Raw genomic sequence first — 22,508 nt, forward strand, 5'->3', positions numbered from 1 at the left:
GTTCATTCATTGCCGCACTATACTCGTGCAGGATAATCGCAGGAACTTTTCATTATCAGTGTCAATGCATCCAAAAACGGCGCAACAAAGCGATTAAAATCTCGCGTTTACATGATCAAAAATAAGATGGAAAAGGATTAGTGATCTAGAGTTCCACCTCGCAGCCTTGCATCGTTCTGTCCGAGCAGAGGATCATGCCTTTGGCCTACTCTTAATATCGGCTGGAGGCTGGAAACTCATACACACCACACTTCAGCCAACGGGTGCACAACACAAGCTCCCCATCCTGCTATACTACCGCCTGCCTCCGTTGCACCCATTTGCTAACGGGCAGGCCTTCATCCGAGCTGCACGGGCTGCTGCTCGTGCGCCCGGGCCGGCCGGCCGCCGTGTCCATGTTCTGCGAGGCTCATGGCAGGCGGCAGCGACAGCGGGGGCGGCGCCTCGGCGGCCCGCCGCGCCTGATTGGTCGAGCGGCCCAAGCGGCGCCGTGTTGCCGCTTCGTGGCCGGCTGGCAGAGGCAGCGGAGAGCGACGTTCTCGAAACTGACGCGGCGGGGCGGGCGGCGCTGCGAGTCACAGCCGGGATCATTCGGCCACGCTCGGCGGCCCGGCCTGTCAGCCGTCCAGCCGCACCAGGACGCCGCAGCTGCGCCGAGTTCGCCCACCCGAGCTCCGCCGCTGGCTCAGCACCGGGTCAGCTGGGTATCTCCCACTACCGCGACGCGTCTGAGGACTGCCTCCCGCCGTTCTCGCCAGCACTGTCCCGAGTGGCCCTATACCTTCCCTGTTCTGTCCCGAGCGGCCCTCCCCTCCCTCTCCTGCCACGAGCAGCCTGTGTGCTCCCTCTCCTGCCCCGATCGGCTTTCCACTCCCTTCCTGCCCCGAGCGGTCAGCCCCCGCCCCGCCTCACGCCGCGGCCCGGCCGCCGCCATGGACTCGTCCAAGGTGCCGATGAGCCTGGCCAGCGGCAGCTCCCTGCTGAGCCACGCCGTGCTGGGCGGCCTGTCGCCGCTGTTCCTGCGCGCCTCGGAGCGGTACCAGCGCACGCCAAAGTGCGCTCGCTGCCGCAACCACGGCATCGTGTCGGCGCTGAAGGGCCACAAGCGCTACTGCCGCTACCGCGACTGCGCCTGCTGCAAGTGCACCCTGATCGCCGAGCGCCAACGCGTTATGGCCGCCCAGGTGAGCCCCCCATCGACGACACCGCGCCCACAGGCGTGCCGCTGACGCTGCCATCTGTGCCAGAACGACTCGCCCAGGCGGCAGACAGGGCTAGAGCTGCAGACGTCGGCCAGTGATGTCCAGCGTCACCCAGTTAACGGCGCCGACCTCAGGGAAAGCTCCTGCGCCGCTCTCCGCATTGCATTCCCTGTGACACTGTCCGCCGTTCCCAGCACGTGGTTCACTCCGACGTGTGCAGTTTCTCGTGGGGTTCTCAGGGGCGCTGCTTTCAGCCCTGTTTCGGTCCGCAGCGATGTCGAATTCCGTTCTCGGTGTGTGCTGTGCTGCCGAGATGCACTGCCGGGCCAGATTATGCGACGATGCTGTGGATTTGAGCAAGCTCCGGCATGCGGCCGATCATCTGCACTCCGCGGCGGCCGGGCAGGAGTTCTGAACTTGCCACTGGTGCTCTGCCTTTGGTGGCCCGGGATAAGTGTGACTAGTTCAATCACACACATCTGCTGTTGGCTCATAAAAAAATGATAATGTGCTGTACACTACTTAAGCTGACTGTAACGGGCGACCGCAATCGACGTGAGCCGCCAAGTGTCAGTTTGAAAGGCAGGGTTGGCGCACACCTTGCACAATAATGTCTTGGTGAACGAGAGGGTGTAGGACACTCCACCAACACCATTGCCCGTTCGAGATTAACTGTTCTACTGTTACTGTAACGTATAAGTTACATTATATTATACTGTTATATTATGTAGTTATATTATACTGTTACTGTAACAGTTGCAACTGTAACGTATATAATGTATTATATTATATTGTTATATTATATAGCTATACTATATTGTAACTGTTGTAACTGTAACGTATAAGTTCGGGATTAACTGCAGAGTTCAAAGACTAACCTATAGTGTCCTATTTGCTCGTGGGGCCCAGGTGCGATTCTCGGCAAACGCAACGGCTGGTCGTGAGGCGCCAATATGACCACCGCAGTCGCTGGCACTCCTTAACAAGTTTGCGCGACGACTCGCGCGCGACGGCTTTTACCGGCTTGTCTGAATATTATCTTGTTAAGCTGATGTCCCCTCCATCGGTAAAATATATCGCAATGTGCCTTCCTAGCTAACCGTGTGACGCTTTGCCCTGCCCTGATCCCAGTTGATGGTACCATCTCTGAGAACAGCTCTGCTCTTATTGTGTTCTCACTGTGAGGTCGTTGTGCACGATTCCCAGTGAATTTTCTGTGGTTGGATGAGCAGAGGCGTCTCGACGTTACACGATCTGGCCTGTGCAAAATATCACTGAATGCTGCGCGGTTCAAAGTGGCGCAGTGCTTTCAGCTCCGTGTTGCATCGGCTGTGACGTGCCTTGCTGTGAATACAGGGCGATGCACTCAGTGTGTAGTCATGATGCCATGCTGTGTTCTCAGCACGTGTGAACTGCGATGCGTGTTGCGTTCTCGGCGAACGGTCATCGCGGCGTGGGGCCGTGTTCTCAGCACATGGCGAACTGTGGCGTCGTGTTCTGTTCGCGGTGCGCGGTTATATGGGTAATGATGCTCGGCGCCCAGTATGCGGTGCGCTGTAGCACTGTGCTTTCTCAGTGCACAACTATAGTGACGCGGTGCTCTTTTCTCAGCGCTTGGTAAACTATGGCGCTGACTTCGCTCTCAGCGCGAGCCGTGTGGGTCCGACCTGCTCTCATAGCGTGGCGTGCTAGGCTTTGTCACGTTTGTGTTATGATGATCACCTAAAATGCATAAATCTGAAATACACTGAAAAGGAAATACTGGGGTGAAATCCATGGTTTGCCGTCAGGCCTATCGATGTGGAGAAAAGTTTACTCTGGGAGTGCGTGGTGTCATCATTTTGTACCAATTCGTCATTTTACCAACGCAAATTTGGTTCCGTGAGGCCAAACATAAAATGATGAATAAATACATGGCGAGGATTCTGAAGCAGCGAGGAGTGGAATCTCACAGCTATCTTGACAGCCCTGACCACAAACTATGGGTTTCGCTACTGGTTACCCCGTTCATGCATTTCAAATGTGGCATCAAATAACAGCCGTGTTTTATACAGCTAGCGTGAAAAAGGCTGTTGTTAGGCTGCCTTCAACGTGATCTCAGCGTTGTTAGGCCGCCTCCAGCTTGTTCTCAGCATGCAGTCGTCATCTGACCAGGCACGCCCCCCACAGGTGGCGCTGCGGCGTCAGCAGGCGCAGGAGGAGAACGAGCTGCGTGAGCTGGGCGTGGTGTTCCCGGTGCCGGGGGACCTGAGCAGGTCTACCCCGCCGCCGGCCGCCACCAGCGCGGGCGAGACCAGCAGCAGCGGCGCCGACGGCAGTGGCGCACCGACCCAACAGAGCCCCGCCGGGAGCGAGGCCGACAACGGTGAGGCTGAGGCACGGCACCGACCGGCCACGCCGGCTCAAAGGCGGTGGGCCTGCCAGAAGATTGTCTTTGAGCAAAGCACGTGGAGCACGTAGCTAAAGCATGCGGCATGCTCTCCAGTTTACTCGATACATTTCTTTTCGAGTGAGTGTCCATTTTGCGCTATTTGATAATTCCGCAGGGTTTGGGCTCCACATGGACCCCGCAAGAGGCGAGTACGCGGTAGAAGTAAATCCGATATGACAGAATGTTGGTCCCTCGTCACGACAGCGCTTCAGTCCATGTCGCGGACGCAGATAAGATGCCTGGTCTAATAATTATTTACCCTGGATCCTGGTTCCTGCTGGTTCTTTCGGCAAACCAAGACCCTGGATCTAGTTCCTACTGGTTCGTAGGACAAAACAAAACACTGAACTTGGCTCCCACTGGTTCCCTCAACAAAGCAAAACCTGGATCTTGGTTTCCTCTGGTTCTTATCAAAAAACAAAACCTTGGGTTCTAGTTCTCACTGGTTATTACAAGACCATGACTCACGCTTCTCAGCCACAAAATCATTCGAGTCACACAGCGTAACCAGCCATTTCAAGGCTAGCAAGATCACACTGATAATGATAAGAATTAGATTTCAAATGTGAATGCTGTTGAAACCGGTTCATATCAAATGTAAAACGAAAGAGTGCGTGCATCCCTTTGATTTTTTCGATGGAAACCCAACAGCGGAATCAGAACACCGAAAACAGGCGGTTTGGGTCAATGCGCACCTGGCAGGCAGAACAGAGCCCCGACAGCTTACCAACCGACACTTGCATCCGACCGCTCACGCATCAGCGATGTTTTACACGGACGATTCTCACGGAAGCTCGGTCAGCTGGCTTGACACTACGCAGGAAAACTCAGAGCATCGTTCTCGCGCACATCCAGTTCAGGCGGGTACTTCAGACGCGGACGTCACGTCGCTTGGCGGCACTGAGCAAAACGGAACGCTTGACGGTTGTAAAAAGCCCTGCATACTCAAGACCAAGAGGCGCAACGCAACAAAAATAACCATAATATTACTCATATCGTTTCATCACACTGAATACAAACACATGACAAGCGCGGTGGCACGCAAACGCCTTTGCACGCTTAGAGAACAGCGAGACGTGGCCGAGGAAAAATACGCGGAAATTACACGCACAACCAAGCGTGCAGTGCAATGTTTTCACTGCCCGGGGATGACTGCAAATGTGCTCAGTGTTAGTGATGTACGAGACGAAAACAAATATGCTGCTGCCTTACCGAAAACCAAAGGCAAGTCGGGTCCTCTTTGTGAAGAGCCTCTATCTCGTTGATTTCGAATTATGTGTTGCCAATAGATGGTATGAAACGGGCCATTTTCCCCCAGTTTATTGTTATGATTTTTCAGCAACGACGAGGTCTGGATACGATTTTGACTCGCTTTCTGCATTGTTTTTACTGTTTGTAAATTTTTCGTTTCCCCGCTAATTAAATTGGTCACGTAAGTGTAGTGGGTTGCCATGTTGCGAGAAACCCAGCCCGGCAAAGCAACTTACAAAATAATTATTTGCAACTATCACCACCAAACCTTTGATAATTGGTGACTTGTTGAAGATTGCTTTGTGGTACGAATAAGCACTGGGGTAATTATCGATTAATGTTATTAATCGGTGGAGATGGAAATCCAGCTGGCTATGATTCTGTAAAAGATAAAGAAACACTAGTTCGTCAATTTTCTAACGTTGGAAAATCACGGCAAACACTCCAGACGTCGCGACGTTATGAAGTCGTGTAGTGTCCAACCGTCCAACACAACAAAAATAGCAGTCGGAGATGAAAAACTCATGCTGCTCTGGGATGGCTGGGGAGGGGGGAAGGGGGGGGGGGTATGACAGCCTTTCATTATATCGTGGGGCTCAATGTTTAACTAAGTGTATCTCAAAACACCTTCGTTACAACTGCCCAGTTGTACTGGTAAGGCTTCGGTAATACCCTCCTCCATTGCGACACGTTGCAAATAAGAAAATAGCGTACCTTTCGCGTCAAGCGTTTTTTTTAAAAATGTATTTGGTAAACCTGGGGAGAAAACTCTGCAGACATGCATGGGCACATAAGCGTGGTCTGCCTGGTCACGAGCTTTCCATACCTGCTGTCGTATTCCTTGGGTGCGTGAAGTGACCTGTATTGCCGGCTGGTCGCGTCTGCCGCCTTTAAATTAATAGTCAGCATTCATTTAAAAGTGTGCACAGTGCACATAGTATGAACAGAACCAGTGTTGCAGACAGTGCTCTCTTGCTGCATGAGTTGTGTGAAAGAAATGAATGGCAAGGCTCAGGTCCAAATATTCCCTTTTTGATGAAAGAGATGCATCACGCCATTTTTCGAGAAGATACATTAACATTGGTAGGCACTGGCGTCTTTCTCAGTTTGTGATTACTGAAGCCATTGGTCTGGGAAATCTACGAAGTTGCACATGTTTAATTACGTTAAGATAAAGGGTTGTATTGCTTACAAAATAAAAACCGCACGTAAAGCTAAGGCATAACCATAACCATTGAAAAGTATCGTAAAGTGTCATTTCAGGCAGTTGCCAACATAGGTAGTAGAGGTTCCAGCAGTCCGATGTAGGTTCAAGCAGCAGTGCTTGGGCTTGGCTGTCCCGAAGAAGTGACTGGCTCTTGTGTGAAAAGCATTAAACACGGGTTTTGCGGCTAGGAAATTGTATCAGGTTCCATGGGAAACACATAGTTCTCGCAGCTACATCTGACTCTGGCTTAGTAAGGTGGTTGCCTTTGGTTTAACTATGGTTACTGGATCTACTTGGATTTATCCTTCATGTTTCGATTAATCTTTTTGTATCTTTGATTTAACCACGGTTCCTGGATTTAACAATGTTTATTTAAGCATTTAACCACAGCGTGTACCACACATGACCAAAACATCCGAGGCGCCTCACATCAGCACCTCTCAGGCCTGGTCAAGATGGGTTGTTATCATGCAGGAATATGCGAAGATCGTATGACCCTTAATAGCATCTATCAGCGTTTATATATTCCGCAAGCAGCCGAAGTGCATTGACCTACATCGCGAGTACTTGCACGGCTTGTGTGAAAACTGTTGTGGCTTGCCTCCGCCTGTCAGAAACGCCTAGATGAAAAACGTCGTCCATACCTGCTCTTCCGACGCCAGCTGACCCCGGTGATGTACATGACTGATGAAGCTAACGTCAAAAGAAGTTTGGGCTGGACTGTGGAAAGATATGGTCGTGTTATATTGCTGTTTACTGACCAACCAAGACCAATTCGTGCATATTTGATTTAGTATTACTTTCTCTGAATCACGTTGGGAAGAGCGCTATTCAGCACCATAAAAACAATGAGCGCCCTAGGTCACGATACCCGCACTAAGACGTTACGCCTGTGAGAGGGAGACATCGCGTATGGTTACACACGTGTTATTTACAAATATACAACAAATTTAAGTTTTCATTCGATGCGCATTACATTATTGAACCCGAAATGTTTCAATACGTTGCAGATCGCATATTTCATCACATAAGTAAATATTTGGAGCTTCGGCCGGAATGCTCAAAACTGATCCGAATCTGACCTAAATATGTCTCCTGCGAGAATCAACTTCACCCATGCTCGACCAAATTTGAGATGGTTCCGCACTTCATTCCAATACTGGCCAGTGTCGGCACAGGTGTGCTCAATGATGCCGAGACGAGTATTTTACTCGTCCGCCATCAGCAACTCTCAAAATGATCTTGCCCCATGGTTAACGGCTAACTGGATGCAATATTTGACCTTATCGTTTGTAATTCAGGGCCAGTGTTTTAGCGCTAGTATCCATCAGCATTTATCGCACGTTTCGTTGCCGGAGCGCCGCGATAGCAAAGGCCGTCTGTATCGGGACCTGTCTCACAGCAGGTACCAGGCTCTCCGTAACCAATCATTGACAACCTGATTTTACAAAGAGCATATTCAGATCATACCGCGTAAGCGCATCAGATAAAACTGAGTTAGTTTCACTCATATGCTCGTCTGCACATGCAGGTCTTCCAATCCCCAGGCAGCTTTTCTACGACGGCGTGTGACCTCTTAGCGATGGAATCCGTTCTTATGCATAACCGTTCGCCGTCCCTTTTCTGGCTTTCTGGCTTTTCTGGCCCCGAGGTTTCTGAAAATTTCAGTTTCTGCGCCTTAAGCTGGAAAATTGTCACTTCATTCTAGGGTGCACATAAAGCGACCAAGAATTACAAAAATAGTGAAATTACGAGGACAAACCACACCATGCACGTGCCTTGTAAATACATTTACCATTTGGTGCTGATGCTGCAGCTTCTTGAGCATGTTGCAACGACTTAGAGACCTTCGAAGGTCAACAAGGTATTTACCCCAGTTTTTCGTGCCGTTTTTAAATGTCGGCCGAATCTGGAAGCCTACGTTTTGTTTTAATGGGGGATAACTGGGCACCCTCGGATAGACGGCAAGTGAAACAACCACACTGACTTCTGTCCGGTTGCTCTATCTCAGTAATGTGACAAATGTCTCGTACGGCGGAGGAAAAAGGGCAGCCAGCCGCCAGGTGCTGCCGTCGCCGACTGGCAGCGTCAGTGTCCCCCGGGGCGCGCCGGCCGCTAACGCTGCGGTCATCGGCGCCTTTTTAGCCGTCTGGCGGACCGGCGCGAATGCCAGTCGTGCTCCCATATCGCTTTGTGCCGGCCGTGCGCCTTACGACTGTTCCCGCCAAAAATCCAATATGAATTCCTGGGTGGGCCGCGCCATTCCACCGTTACTTTCGGTCTTCATACCGGCGTCGGGAATTAATTTGAAATGTGATAACAATAGACACAATAGAGCAGGTTATGGCCGAGGAGATAGTGATGGGCGTCATCGGGACGCGCGGCACGCGGCTCGCGCGCGCTTTATTGCGCGGCTATTGTGGTAATCCGCGCGAATGGTCGCACTTCGTCACCGGCCGCCCATGCGCCGGATAAACATGGCTCCTTCCTGAAGAGTTATTGAAAAATTAATGGAGCCCTGTGCGCGATGGCCAAAAAGGAGGAGTGTTTTCCGTAGAAGGAATTTTTTAATGAAGCAGTGGCTGCACTAAAAACGCGACGTACCGACTTCGTGACGTGACGGACTGATTATCCGATTTGATGAGATAAGACGTCATTTTTCAACGGCGATGAAGCTCACATTAAAGCGTATACTCGTCGGTTGGCGTCGCGCAACATGCAATGCGTTCGGGTTGAAGGGCAACGTTAGAGGCAAGAGTCTCATGCAGCGTTCCCCATGTATGTTAAAGGCAAAGCTAGAGATCATATTCCGTCACGTGCTATGCTCATTCATGTTTTATAGCTGTTGATACACATTGTCGATTAAGTGTTAGTATCAAAATGTAAAGAATTGCGTTGCTTCTTATAAATGTACATGTGCTTAGAGTAAGTATGTTTAGGGCATATGCTCTTGTAAATGTTCTTGTTACCTCACCTAATACTGATATTAATAACATCAACAGTATTTTTGGAACACTTTTATGTGTAAATGTAAAAGGTGCGTAATGGCAGAGTTGTCAGTACTTTCGGCTCCCACATGGGGGTCGGGGTTTGACTCCTGGTTGCACCATGACCCTCGGGCGCTATAGATTTGGCCACCCTGTCGCTGGCGCTGTATACGATTGGGCTCCCCGACATGCGTCACATTCCCTTGTAAAGATAGAAAATGCGAAAAGATGCATGCGTTTTGTCTAGATGTGACAAAATGGACTGTTTTGAATACACAGTGAAATGGAGTACTTAGGTTAAAAGTGATTGTCATGCGCTATCTTCTTGCTGCCTGTAAGGGTAAGGCAGCCTGATACTTAACAAGATCTATTTGTGAGCATTTGTGAGCGCATGAACAACGAAAATATAACCAGCCGTTAAAAGCAAGCACCTGCAGACATCCGTCATAACCTCCAAACCGTCCGAAATCGGTCCATGAGGCTTTCGGTGCTAGCGGATGACACTTTGACACTTTCTGGCAGCTGAGGTGCTTGACCAGGCCAGGTAGTTATGCGTGATCATGAAAGGCCAGCCCTGCCACACTTACCTTACTTGGCCATCTGTGCCGCGGACAACAGTTTGGCGTCACCCTTCTTGTCTTGCGTTGCTTTTGATGCAGTTCATGAGCTGGGTTGGCAGTGTGCCAGCCAGGGGGTTTCATGCGATGTTATATGATAACGCCATTTAGGGTGCATCACTCGATACAAAGTCAAGCTAGGATACTTAGGGAGGTCATATGAAGTAAACTTGTCAGCGTAAAACTTAAATGACCTTTGAAAAACCTGCGGCATGCTCAGTAAGAAATGTCAGCTAATATGTCAACACCATTTTGTGACGACAAGCCACTTAAACTAACACGTTTTTTCCCGATTAATTGCTGCTTCCCAAATCATTATGCCATTTTATTTATGTGACTCGAAATATTAAAGAGTAAATATATGATATGAACATATGATATATGGTATGACCCAGACTAGACTTGCTTTGACATGATCTTAAACTTCCAGCTTTGTTAAAGTCTGTTATGGTTTCAATATGTGAGAACAGGCTGCTTCGTTTTGGAGTTGGTTGAAAACTTTTACTGTTATTTGTACAGGTGGTGAAGAGCTCAAAACTGCCAGGTGAATTCGACGATTACTATTATTGTTATTATTATTATTATCGTTTACATGACAGGCGAAGTCATCAGTCACGCTGCACATTCGAGCTTAGTGACTTTTACGTTTTAAGGGGACTGGTTCACTTGGCACGGTGTTTTGAACTGAGATAGCCATCTTCATTATTTTCTATAGTTCACATCCATTATCCTTTTGAAAACCTAAAGTTCACTTGTTTCAGAGCTAGGTGTGCGTGAACATGTGCAGCCCATGACGCATAGCCTATTCATGGCAACGTCATGCGAGCACCTAGCCTCATTGGCAGTGTTCTTCTCATGGTTAACAAAAGTGTTGCCACTTGAGCATTCGTGTTCACAGAGATGCAGCACAAAGTGTCCCAACGACAGAAGGCAAAAGGTTCCGAAAGATATTTCGCTGCTGATTGCATGTCTCGATCACGGACCGCGCTTCGCCATAAATAGCACAGGTGCTTGAGCAACTACTAGATATGAAGGACATGAGACTGACAATGACAATCGAGCAACCTAAGAATGGCGCCATAAGCAAAAATGTAAATGCAAGTAAGGAAGATGCCGTCATGGGTTAATAAAAAACAACATGAGAATAGACCACAACCATGCGCTCGTTCGTTTCATTCACACGCATACATCCACAACGCTACCTCGCGACACGTCGAAGTATCGCAAGCGAATCACGCCGGCCGCTACAGCCACAACGACGGCGCGGTTACTCTGGTAGTGACTCTGGCGTCATAAAAACCTTTCATGACGTGCTCAAACGATGACATAATGAGGACCGTATTAACTTAGTTGTGAAATCGTGTTATCTAAAGCAGTTTTTGTGTTTCAAAGCATACCATTATTTGCAAACGAGCTTTTCCATCACATCTGATGCTTGCCTCGATATATTTAAATGTAGAGGAATCCCTTTAAGTGATATTTTGAGCTTATGCTGAAACCAATTTTTTTTTTTATCTCACACTATGGATGCCTTTAACTGTTTTCACTTGCCTAATGACTCCAAAATTGCATTCTTGCTGAGGTGATGCAAATAGGAATCAAAGTGGCGTAGAAAATAAAAACATCGGAATAATACGCCAGAAGAACCCGTAACTTGTACGGAGAACCTTGATCAGTTGGATCTGAGGATAGATTTACTCCCATATGAAATAAATTAGTAGGTCATGGAAGTAGGTTAGATTGATAATGAACATCTTGCACTTTGCCTTTCTCGCTGATCGTAAAGTGCCAGATTGATGAAGAGCTTTCGCATTAAGCCATCTATCTTCGTGACAGGGTTGCTTGTTACTTGGTGCTACGCAGTCTGGAGCAGCGCATCGGATTTAACGTACATTGAGCCAATGTGGGTGCCGGAATCCACTGCAAGAGATGTGTCGAATGTGTCTTAAGATACTTTTCCCTCACAAAGATGAGGCAGATTGAATGGAATGTGCTTATGGCATATAAATGGACAAAAAAGGGTCAATGTTGGTTTGCATCTACTTCAGAACAGAAATTTGGACGCCCTCAAGCAGCTGCAAAGTAAAGCACATGGGCCATTTTTCATCTCAATCTATTTATTACACGGGAGCATTGGCTACTTGTTATGTCTTACATTTACTTTGATGACGTTAAAAAACGTTATACCAACTAGAAATGCATTTTCGGTGAGCTTTGTGCCCCACTTCATGTGCCCTTCTTACTCCAGGGGCCAGGTACTAAATAAAACAACCTCAATTTAACTGTGAATCGGATACAACATTTGTAATTTCACAGTGATGCTTCTGCGGCATGTTTTGTACCCTGGTGTTTTGGAAAGCATGCGCGTTTTTGGCGGTTTGATACTTTTGGGATCCAGGATAGTTTTGATAACTCCTGGTGTTTGCGTGGCCCGGATGGTCTTGAGCCTAGTGTTTAGGGCGTTAAGATTTCTGTGCTGAGACTACTGGCTTTCTTTTCCAGGTGCTGCCCTGGGGTTCCTTGATCGTTTTGTGTCTCCTGGTGTCTCTTCGTCCCGAGATGTGTATTTGCTTATGTGTTTTTATATTCCAGATGAAGGTATGATCTGACTTTTGCGCCTTTGCAACCGAGCCTCTCACACTTCTTTTGGCTGCATCAATAGAACCAGCGAAACATGTCATTGTTTCCCCTCTCTCCCATTACCCGATCGTTATCCCTTTTCCGATCCGTCACAGAAGAGACCATCCTGCCCCCCCCCCCCCCTCCCTCCTCTCCCCCGACCGCAACACTTATCTCTCTTCATTAGAAGCTGCCGTTCATCACTGAGCGGTCCACTGGCCGTGGCGCGACGGCGCCCCTCCCCGTCGGCGGCCGGGGGTGCGGGTCTCACGCGCCACCATATATCGGCAGTGATCCGCGGCGCCGGCGGCGACTGGCGCCAGCGCCGATACTCGGTATCGCCCTCCGTGGCGGCTGGAGGTGGCAGCCAATTAATGGGCCCTGTATCAAATGTGCTTCAAATTGATTGGAAGCATCCACTGAATGCATCGGAGGGCCGGCATTTCGCGCCCGAGCGCCTCCGTGGCCCGGTCGGCCCGCCGCAGCGGCCCGGCTGGGAAACAGGCCCGCGCTGGCACTGGCGACTCTCAGGAACAGAGAAACTGACGCGCTGGGGCAGAGGCCTACAGTGATACCGTCTGAGGGATCAATAAAACAGCAACACCGTAGCACTGATGGCTCTCAGATATAAATACCTATGAACGTATCTATGCTTTTGTCACGGGAAGAGTGAATCTCCAACGAGACGACATGGACTTTTAAGAGCTCCATTCAGAGATCCGGGGTATCCGATCTCGTTAGCTGGGGAGGAGGGTAAGTCGCATGTTATGCCAGACGGCAAGCGTCGCCCCTCACAATCTGGTGTCATTTATTAGCGTCGTTTGCACGCCCTGTTGACCGGCCTGGTGAAAGAGAGGAAGGAAATACAGAAATAATGGAGTCACATTATGAAGTTAACGAAATTAACCATTCCAAAATAGCACTCTAACGCGGCTTCTTCACCGGGTGTGTAATTACGTATATAACCGGAAAACTAGACTGAACGATCCAGGTATTCGGTCTCGCCATAGCATCGTTACCGCGAAGGCGCCAACTTGGGAAAAGCTCGATGCAGGCATAGTCTTTACCAGCTGCACGCTGCCCTATGGCCTTTACCAGCAGCATGCTGTCTCTCGGCCTTCACCAACTGCCCCGCTAGCCGCCTCCTTGGTCGGGGGAAAGATGCTGGACTCGTAATCCAGCGGCACTGGGTACGAGTCCCGGAGCGGGTGCATTGTTTGGCCCGACTGAAATGGAAGGGATAGCTGGCAACTGGCCAACGAGGGTCCCCCCTGGCCCGAGGTGGCCGCGTCGTAGCATCGTGCGGCACGTAAAAGACCTCCACATTCCTGCCTGGCGCAAGGGCGGAGACAAAATTTTGCGTTGAACTGGACGGTACGACTTGGGTGGTGGGTTCAGAGTGCGCGCAGCAAGCTATGCTTAAGCAGATACTATGAACTCAGGTCACCCATGCAAGCCATTCGGAATAAGTTTATAAAAAATAAGATAAATTTTAAAAGCTGCACGTTGTCCTTAAGCCCTTATCAGTTGCATGCTGTCCGTTGGCCTTTACCGCTTGCATATCGTCTTTTGGCCTTTATCAGTGTCATGCTGTCCTCCGGCCTCTAGCTTTTAGTTGCGTGGGAGGTTACTCGATATGACGCAGAGGGTATGCACTTGTTAGTCAATATATATATATATATATATATATATATATATATATATATATATATATATATGTATATATATATATATATATATACATATGTATGTATATATATACCTATTTGGTACGGATTTGTGTACTTAATAGTCATTGCATCAGTGAAGCTTTTTATGCAATTAATTTTTAAAATGCCCTGCAACCCAGTGCCAAGTCTTTAAGCTCAGTCCACCTGCCTTGTAGCTTTTTCACAAGCCTCAAATCCCATTCGACCATTTCCAATAACGCAGACCTATTTTCATCACGCTGCATACAATTATTTCGTGTTCAGCCCACTTCAGCTTATTCCGGGGAATGCAATACGTCCGCATGGGCGTTTCTCTGTTAAGTTATATTCCTCGGTCGTATCTAATTAGGTTCTACGCCTTAATGCTTCTTAATCGGTATTTCCATGGTATTCTGAATTGTCGACAACCGAACCCATTATCAGGGATTCCATACGTCTGTAGAGGGATATCTAGCGTTTAACCACCGCACCCACGTAACCGTGCAAAGTTTAAGCTGTTTGCAGCAACATCATAATGTGTCACGATACCACGCCTTTCGAAGGATAATCATCGAGTAATCCAAACGATTTTCTTCAGCGCCACAGCGTTCGCTCCCCTGGCGCACTCGGCGTGGGTCACCAGCTGACCGTTAAAATGCCCGATCCTCCACATGCAGAATATAATCTTTGACCCGAGCTACCCAAACCCTTAAATCAATACTTCGCCTTCGGTTAAGGGATCACCCGAACCCGCTGTTCGTGGCATGCATCCATTACAGCTTGCAAGCAGAAAGGTGCTCCCTTATTGACCCTTGCTCGGCCCTTTACATAGGTTTGGTATTTTGTTTACGAGAGAAGAATGATTAATTTACGCTTCTGCTGCTTCTCTTCTCTGCTCTATTCATTCTCATTGCCCTCTGAACTTGCCCACCATATTCTGCTTTACTCCTCTGCTCTTCTGACCCCTGTATTCTATTCTGACCCTCCCCGTCAGTTTCGGGACACAGCTTGACCTGGTCTGGAGCATCTCACCGGCCATCATCAACTTGTCAGGGAAATCGTTGATTATATCAATGCATGTCGTAAAATCCCCCGCCAACCGTCGCCACATTTGCAGGGTTTTGGACGCCACTCAACTAGATTCGAGAGCACAGGTGCAGTTTCCTACTCGGTTGGGGGAGCAGGGGAGGGGGCAGCCCTCAAACTCTGAGAAGAAAGTGGACCAAATCAGTTTGTCAACCCATCTGTCGGCATATTTTGGGGGAAGTTGTTAACTGTTCAGCTCCCCCTAACTCATTTTGCGAAACTACGCCCCGTTGGAGAGCGTCTCTCTACATCAGCTTAGGATGACCTTTAACCCATGATTGGAGCACGATGGATGTTTGCGTTGGATTATGAACCTATGAAGCATGCAACCTTTTTAAAAATTTGATCCCAAGCCTTTGAATGGATGGATATCTGATATCAGAGCTCACGCTGAGCAGTGCTTGTTGTGTGGGCCCTGACCCCCACCATCCGATCGCACTATTCCAGGCCACGGCAGGACTTAGTGGTGAAAGCTTAGCGTGCCTCAATATTCGGCACGGTCCGTGCTGCCCTCTGACGTCAACTGACCTTTAACGTGACCGCTGCCACCAGCCGCAGGCCATGTTTGTCAAGGCCAAATAGCGAGAGCCTAAAGCGACTTGAAAGCACCCTCCGCGGGTGAGTGGGTCGGAAGCCAGGCGCTCTAACCAACAGAGCCGGACATCGTTCACAGTAACATCAACCTGTAAGAAGTTAGCGCATTTCGATATCTTCTAGATATCACTTACCCCACTTGGCTCGACGTTCTTGGCGTGGTCGACACGCTGCCAGCGGCAGACGGTGTGTCTTTGGACGGCATCAACCATGGTTGTCTGCGTTTCAGGTCCGCCCCCCAGGTCCATGGTTGTCTGCGTTTCAGGTCCGCCCCAGAAGAGGTGCCGACCTGAGGAGTCTGATGCGCCGTACCTGGAGCAGAGCAGCGCGGTCAGCCTTGACCTGAGGTCAGCGGCCACCCTCTCGGCGACCGTCCAGCCCGGCCGGCCCCTGAGCTCCGACGATGAGGTCAGCTGATCGGCTTCTGTCTGGGTCCTTTTGTCAGCGTGTGTCTTAGCATGACAGTGATCGCTCGTCTAGCGATGATGTGTGAGTCCACACTGAGTTTGTGTATTAACCCTGACCGTAATTGTTTGTGCTTTGGAGACCAGCGGCAGGAATAGCATCCAAATGAAAGATTATTTGGCAAAATAAAACAACTGGCTACCAATCGTTCAATATGTTAATAGTGTAAGTTTGGCCAGACGACGAAACATAATTTGAGCCAGGGATATAATTTTCTGCTCAGTTGAGGAACTTCAGCCTTTCGTTCGCAGTTTGGAGAAAAACGCAAGTGAAATCCGTGGAGAGATCCGTTTGGTGGCGTTTTCTTAAGGGAAGACTTCACCATTTTGTCATGCTCAGTCCCCCCTTTCAATACATTTTGCGAAACTACGCCGCTGGTTCCAATGTAGTTCTGCATTGCCCAACGGTGACCTGGATAAATCATGGGTGATTTTGTGGCCCGGACCAGAGGGGTGGGAATGGAAGCTCGCATTGTCAGATCAAAGTTGCCAGATCAAAGTCGCCAGATCGAAGTTGCCAGATCAAAGTTCTGTAACTGGCAATCGGATCAGTTAGGCGTGACATTTTGTGCGTATTCTCCGCGTGACAATTGTCTAATGTCACCGCTGCGCGCAGGTGTCTGAGAGATCGTCATCGCCCCGCGCGCCGCCTCCGATGTACGACTCGGACAGGTCGCTGGACCTGATGGCCAGGTTGTTTCCGTCGATATCCCGCTCAGAACTCTTCCACACTCTCAAAGGACATGGAGGTGGGTTCTGCGCAGCGATGCCCGTTTGGGAGCCCATCCGTGTAAGACGTCTGCTTTCGCGGGTTCCGACTTAAGAAATGTAAGATAGGCTATTGACTGACTGTTGGTAGCTTGCGCATTTAACATTCGTGACTGCAAAAGCTACATGCAGTGGCCATTGTAATGCAATATAATTCAATTTCAACATGACCTAATTGGAATACTTATAAATAAAATATGCAAACGAAAATACGAAGCAGCAATCAGGCCAAAAACTGCACATTTATAACTAGACCAACGGCAGATCCAAAGATGCCAACCGGACCAGGCCCCCTCCCCCTCTCCCCACCCAAGATAACACAATTTGGACAAAAATGATGCATTTGTTGACTTTGAAGACAATCTTAACAGTTTGATTGCCAAGAGTTACCTCCCAAGCCGGAACTGCTCCCCTCCCCCCGCGAGGAGTATTCTGGATCCGCCCTTCAATTTAGCACGCATGCTATCTGAAGAATTGAGCCAAAGTAAAATTTTGCTGAAATAAAGGAATAATAGTTTTCTTACTTTCCATCCGCCACAACCTTTCTTTCCAGATATTTCATTGTGCTTCGCATGTGTGGCACTAACATTATCACACGTCCACCCCTCCACGGCATATGCATATATATATATATATATATATATATATATATATATATATATATATATATATATGCTGCAGATTGTGTCTGAACAACACGTGCGTTGGTCGTGTATCGAATATTGAGCCACTTTGTAAACAGGCAACGCGCTGGCGTCGGCCGGGCGGTGACGGCGCGTGCCGCTGTGCGGACAGGCAACGCGCTGGCGTCGGCCGGGCGGTGACGGCGTGTGCCGCTGTGCGGACAGGTAACGCGCTGGCGTCGGCCGGGCGGTGACGGCGTGTGCCGACAGGCGTGTGTGACGGCGTGTGCCGCTGTGCGGACAGGTAATACGCTGGAGGCCATCGACAGCCTACTGCGGCCGCGGCCGCCGGCCGAGCTGCCGGACAGCGCCGGCGCCGGCGCGCCGTCAGCCTTCTCCGCGCTGCACGTGCCGCCAGCCATGATGGGCTTCCCGAGCTTCCGCTACCCGTACCCGCGACCCTACTTCCCAGTGCCGTGGAGCGGTGACCTGTTCCCGCCCTACCCCGGCTACGGGCTGGCCTCGCCGCCCGGCCTGCCATCTAGCGGTGGCCTCGGCGAAGGTAGGGCCGAGCCCTCCAGGTCTCCGCCTTCGCCGCCCAAGTGAGGGCAGCACTAGTCAGCGGGACATGGGCATCTCCTGATCAGGCCAGTGAATAATTTCTGGTCCAGTCAGTGGATCACCGACTGGCCCAGGTCAGGTCATTAATCTCCTGACTACCCTTGATCGAGGGGGTGAGATATCTGCTTCACTTCACCGAGTGAATTGAATATATGCCTGGCCTGATCCGGTCAGTAACACGGTGTTCCCGAATGGCACGACGGCACGCAATGTTGTCACAGGTTATCTGTGAGCATGGAAACAGCCCCGAGGTCAGATGTTACCAGGTCAGAGATCCCAGGGCCATGGGGCACAAGGCCAAAGATCAAGGTCCGGGGGTGATAAGCCACCAGGTCGGAGATTCTGGGTCATAAAGGGCAATCATGTAGAGTGTTGCCAGGTCAGGCGTTCAGGGGTCAGAGGTCACTGAGTCAGGGGCTCTCAGGCCAAAGATCATCAGGCCAGATGTTGCCAGATCAGAAATAAATGGGACAGGGGTCCTGATGTCAAAGATCACGTGTCAAAGGTTGCCAATCTGAGGTCTCAATATCAAAAGAATCCCATCGCTGAGGCTGGGTTCTGAAACCTTGAGCTTTGAGGCCTTTTGCGACCTTCTTCTCCTCGATTTGAGTTGTGGATCACCGCCGACTACAGCGCTGTGCACGGTCAGCACTTGTTCTGGGTGTTGACGGCCGCTGCGTGCCGCGGCTGTTACGCGAACAATTGTACCCTGTGGTGTGACCCGTGTCCCTCTGATAGGCCCAGATAGATGATACAGGGAGAAGGCAACATTTGCTTCGGCCATACCGGCTCGTCATATGACATGAGATGTTGTTGGTCAGGGCATGATTTCCGTTCCACGTGGCTCCCTCTAGTCAGTGGGTAACGCTGTCGTGCCCGATGATCCGTTTAAGGTAGGTTACACCGTAGCCTGGTCATGTTACAGCCCTCAATATACGCCTGTGTCACTCGTCATGCATTTTGTTGATCTCATGACGGCTGACATCGAGACCGAGGTGATGAAGATATTGCCGTCACGATGTGCTGGAGCCGGGCGGGGATTCATTGCCTAAACTCATGCGTTTGCAGAGCTTTACTCGTGGCTTTGCTTAGGTGTCATTAAAGACGCGGGTCCGCATCCTCTTTAGTTAGGAATGCAAATGACCTTGAGTTTGACCAGACGCTTACGCCTTACATCGTAAATTTGAACGTTGGCAGCTACTGATTATGCCGTGTAATAGCTAAAAACATTAGAAATCTGGCGCATTTATGATGATACTACGAGCGCGGCTTGGCAGTTGCATTCTCCTTGTCGCATTCGCCTCCCAGACCCATTTGTCCCTTGGAGGGAGGGTTCCACATTTATATGGAGTTTTAATTGAAGAAGCCATCTTGAAGACCTTTCGGCTAATTTCACGACCCTGCTTAACCTCCATAGTTTCTAAGCCACACATCCGCGATTCGGGAGACTGCTTCAAAGTCACCTCCGCATTCACGACGCCAAAATAACGTCACTCAAATCTTGCCATCCCTTGAGCCATACGGCAATCAAGGCCGATGAAACATAACTGTCGGGTCGTTCATACCTGGCGTTCGTGAGCACGATTTCCAGAAATAATCAGCACGTAAAAGCACCAGAGGTCTTTTGCTTACAACAGATATCTAAGTTCACGGTGGTCGCATGAGAAAGTTTGCGGGTACTCTGGACACCAATCCGGAGTCTGGCCTTGCTCTTACCTCCTTTGACTCGAAGTTCATGGCAAAGGAACCTCAAATTTTGCCGCAAATTCGCTCATGTCATTGGGGCTTTACGACAAACTCAGCTGCTGAGGCTATATGGCGTCGCCTGCCTCTCACCCTGGCAGGAAGGGCGGGCACCGCGGGGAATCGAACCCCGTACCTCTGGTTTCCCAGACGACGCAAATTAGCTCCCGCACAGGCCAACACACCCTGCAAATTTGGTGTCTCTACCTTTCTTAGTTTCTGATATCTCGGGGGAGGGGTTAAATCGATCCCCACCGGAGCGAAGGACATTCAGCCGGCCACCCGGACGCGTGTTCGCCCTCGCCCTGATAAGGTGTTGGTGCTTCCCCTTCCCGCAGGTTTTTCAGGACACCTCTCCGGAATATTGTGCAATGGCGCTCAAATATTCAGTACCCTATGCGCGTGTACCCCTGTACCCCTGGGAGCGCCATTACGCGTGTGGTAAGATCATCACCGTATTCCCAGCTGTCCTAGTTTCGGAGCAGCACCGGTTTTTCGGGAACACTGCACGGCGATGTACGGCGGGCACGGGCGGTGGGTTACAACCAACGTCTCCGCAGAGCGCAAGCGGTGGGCGGATGTTGTTGCATTAACGAAGTCATATGTCATAAATGTATGCTCAGAACGCGTACACCTTTACACCAATGTAATAAGAATCAAACAAGGAACACGACTGCATCGATTTTGTGTCGCTACAACGATCTCGTATGTATGAGGATGTAAATATGAAGAAGTGCGATTGTTTGGATATTTAATCTTTGACCTGGCATAAAGAGGGTATCTATGAACACAGTAACATAAAACGCATCATTAATCGCGAGATCTGGTAAATAGTGATTCACTGGTTTTTGTGTTCTTGCAAACGGCAGGGGGTTCGTGTTGACTCCCCTATCAGCCAGCGTTATGAAAAACGGTGAATCAGGGCGTAGGTTTAAGGGGATGTTTCACGCTTGAAGATATGGAAACAAACATCAGATATGTTGAAGTATGCGTTGATCACTGCGCATCTGGGAAGCCAGAGGCGCGGGGGTCGATTCCCCGCAGAAATCGCCCTTCGTGCCAGGGTGGGAAGCAGGCGACGCCTTATAGGCTAAACAGCTGGATGCGTCGTAAAGCCGAAATGACAATGATGTGATGAAACAAACTCAGTCATAACTCTTGGTATACTTTTATGTGCAAAATACTGCTGTAGACAATACAATATCTCTGTTTAGTAAATATGATCCTCGATGTGTTATTGTTTGATTAGGTCATCACACCTTGCACCACATTGACTGGGAGCCGCTTGACGGCCGTTATATCTGGAAGTCGTACTCACCAACGCCAGATATGACCGGCTCGACAACTATGTATTTCGGGGCCTTGGTTGCCGTATGGCTTATACGCCATGCGGTACGCTTATGCAGTATGCAGTACATGCGCTATCGACTTATGAACTAGGATCAACATGCATGCAGCGTCGAATTTCGCTGCAAGTGCCGATATGCCCGCAAAGACACCGGATACACATGGTTGTCACGTGTCCTGCACAGTGTGTATTTTGCATTTCATCTGTGAGCATAAGGTAGAAGTTGATGATTGCCAATATCACCACTGGTTGCTTGATAACGTCCTTTAACCAGTCCCCTCGGAGTTGAAGGTTGATAACTGTCAGCGTTAGAACAGTGAACTCTCAGTGATGTCAGAGTCCCTATGTCCTGAGTCCGTACCGACATCTCAGTTGGCGAGGGCATCTGCCTTCCGATCCATCCACCCGTAGCGGCGGAGGAGTTCGGGTCGCTTTAAGCGCTCACTGTCTGCCCTTGATTGGGATGGCCTGCGGTCGGCGGCAGCGGCCGAGCCAAAGATCAGATGACGTCAGCGGTGGTGACTTGAGGTGCTAAATCAATTTTTTGCAAAGCTGACGCTAAACTACAACTTGTGACGTCATCCCTTCCGTTGCACGAGCGAATTCCTTTCGTCCGCCAGGTCAAGATCATAAAAGTATAGCAGATTTTGACGAACAAAGCTAACCGCGGCCTGGCGTATGGCTTGGCGCCCCACCCTTTAGGCCAGCGACACCGGACACATCACTTCGTATGGTGCCTCTGAAGTTGAGGCGCTTCTTCGAAAATTTATCCTCCCCGTGATGGAGAGCCTTTGAGCACGACCAACAACGCGTTACCAACACACAATCAACGGAGTTAACGCGCGCGGGCCGGAGTGTCACCAATGGCGTCATTTCGACGATGATCAGTTGACTACCAGTGCGCGACATCTCGCGACTTTTACGTTTACCAACTAAATTTCGTTTATACATAATGGTACCTGCATTTAAATTTTTCTTCAAGACATTATGGTTATATTGGAATGTGAGCTAATCAGCAGCTGACAGTTCTCGAGCACAGCGGTAATTTTTTGCGAAGTCACAAGCTTGCAGCTGTGCATCGGACACCTGACGGTTACGAGAATTCGTCGTGGACAAATCTAGAACACAAGCAGACATATTGCTGTTAATAGTATAAAAATATCACGGCCGAATCATTGTTCGGCAAATCCACAGAATTTACATCAAATTTTATAGAAAACAATATCGGCTCTCAACAAACTTCTCATATCGGGCATGAG

The 22,508-nt window shown here is 49.7% G+C and overlaps 1 protein-coding gene across 1 annotated transcript; it reads left to right on the forward strand.

Annotated features, from left to right (window-relative positions):
- The first annotated feature begins 932 nt into the window (after positions 1 to 932).
- Positions 933 to 18,143, forward strand: LOC119089897 (doublesex- and mab-3-related transcription factor A2-like). Its single transcript, XM_037212701.1, has 5 exons — positions 933 to 1,184; positions 3,372 to 3,483; positions 15,948 to 16,090; positions 16,763 to 16,895; positions 17,956 to 18,143. The coding sequence occupies exons 1-5, from the start codon at positions 933 to 935 to the stop codon at positions 18,141 to 18,143; spliced, it is 828 nt and encodes a 275-aa protein (XP_037068596.1).
- The last annotated feature ends 4,365 nt before the right edge of the window (positions 18,144 to 22,508 follow it).

This window comes from Pollicipes pollicipes, unplaced genomic scaffold (genome assembly GCF_011947565.3).
Source record: "Pollicipes pollicipes isolate AB1234 unplaced genomic scaffold, Ppol_2.1 Scaffold_3087;HRSCAF=3621_pilon_pilon_pilon, whole genome shotgun sequence".
NCBI classification, from domain to species: Eukaryota; Metazoa; Arthropoda; class Thecostraca; order Pollicipedomorpha; family Pollicipedidae; genus Pollicipes; species Pollicipes pollicipes.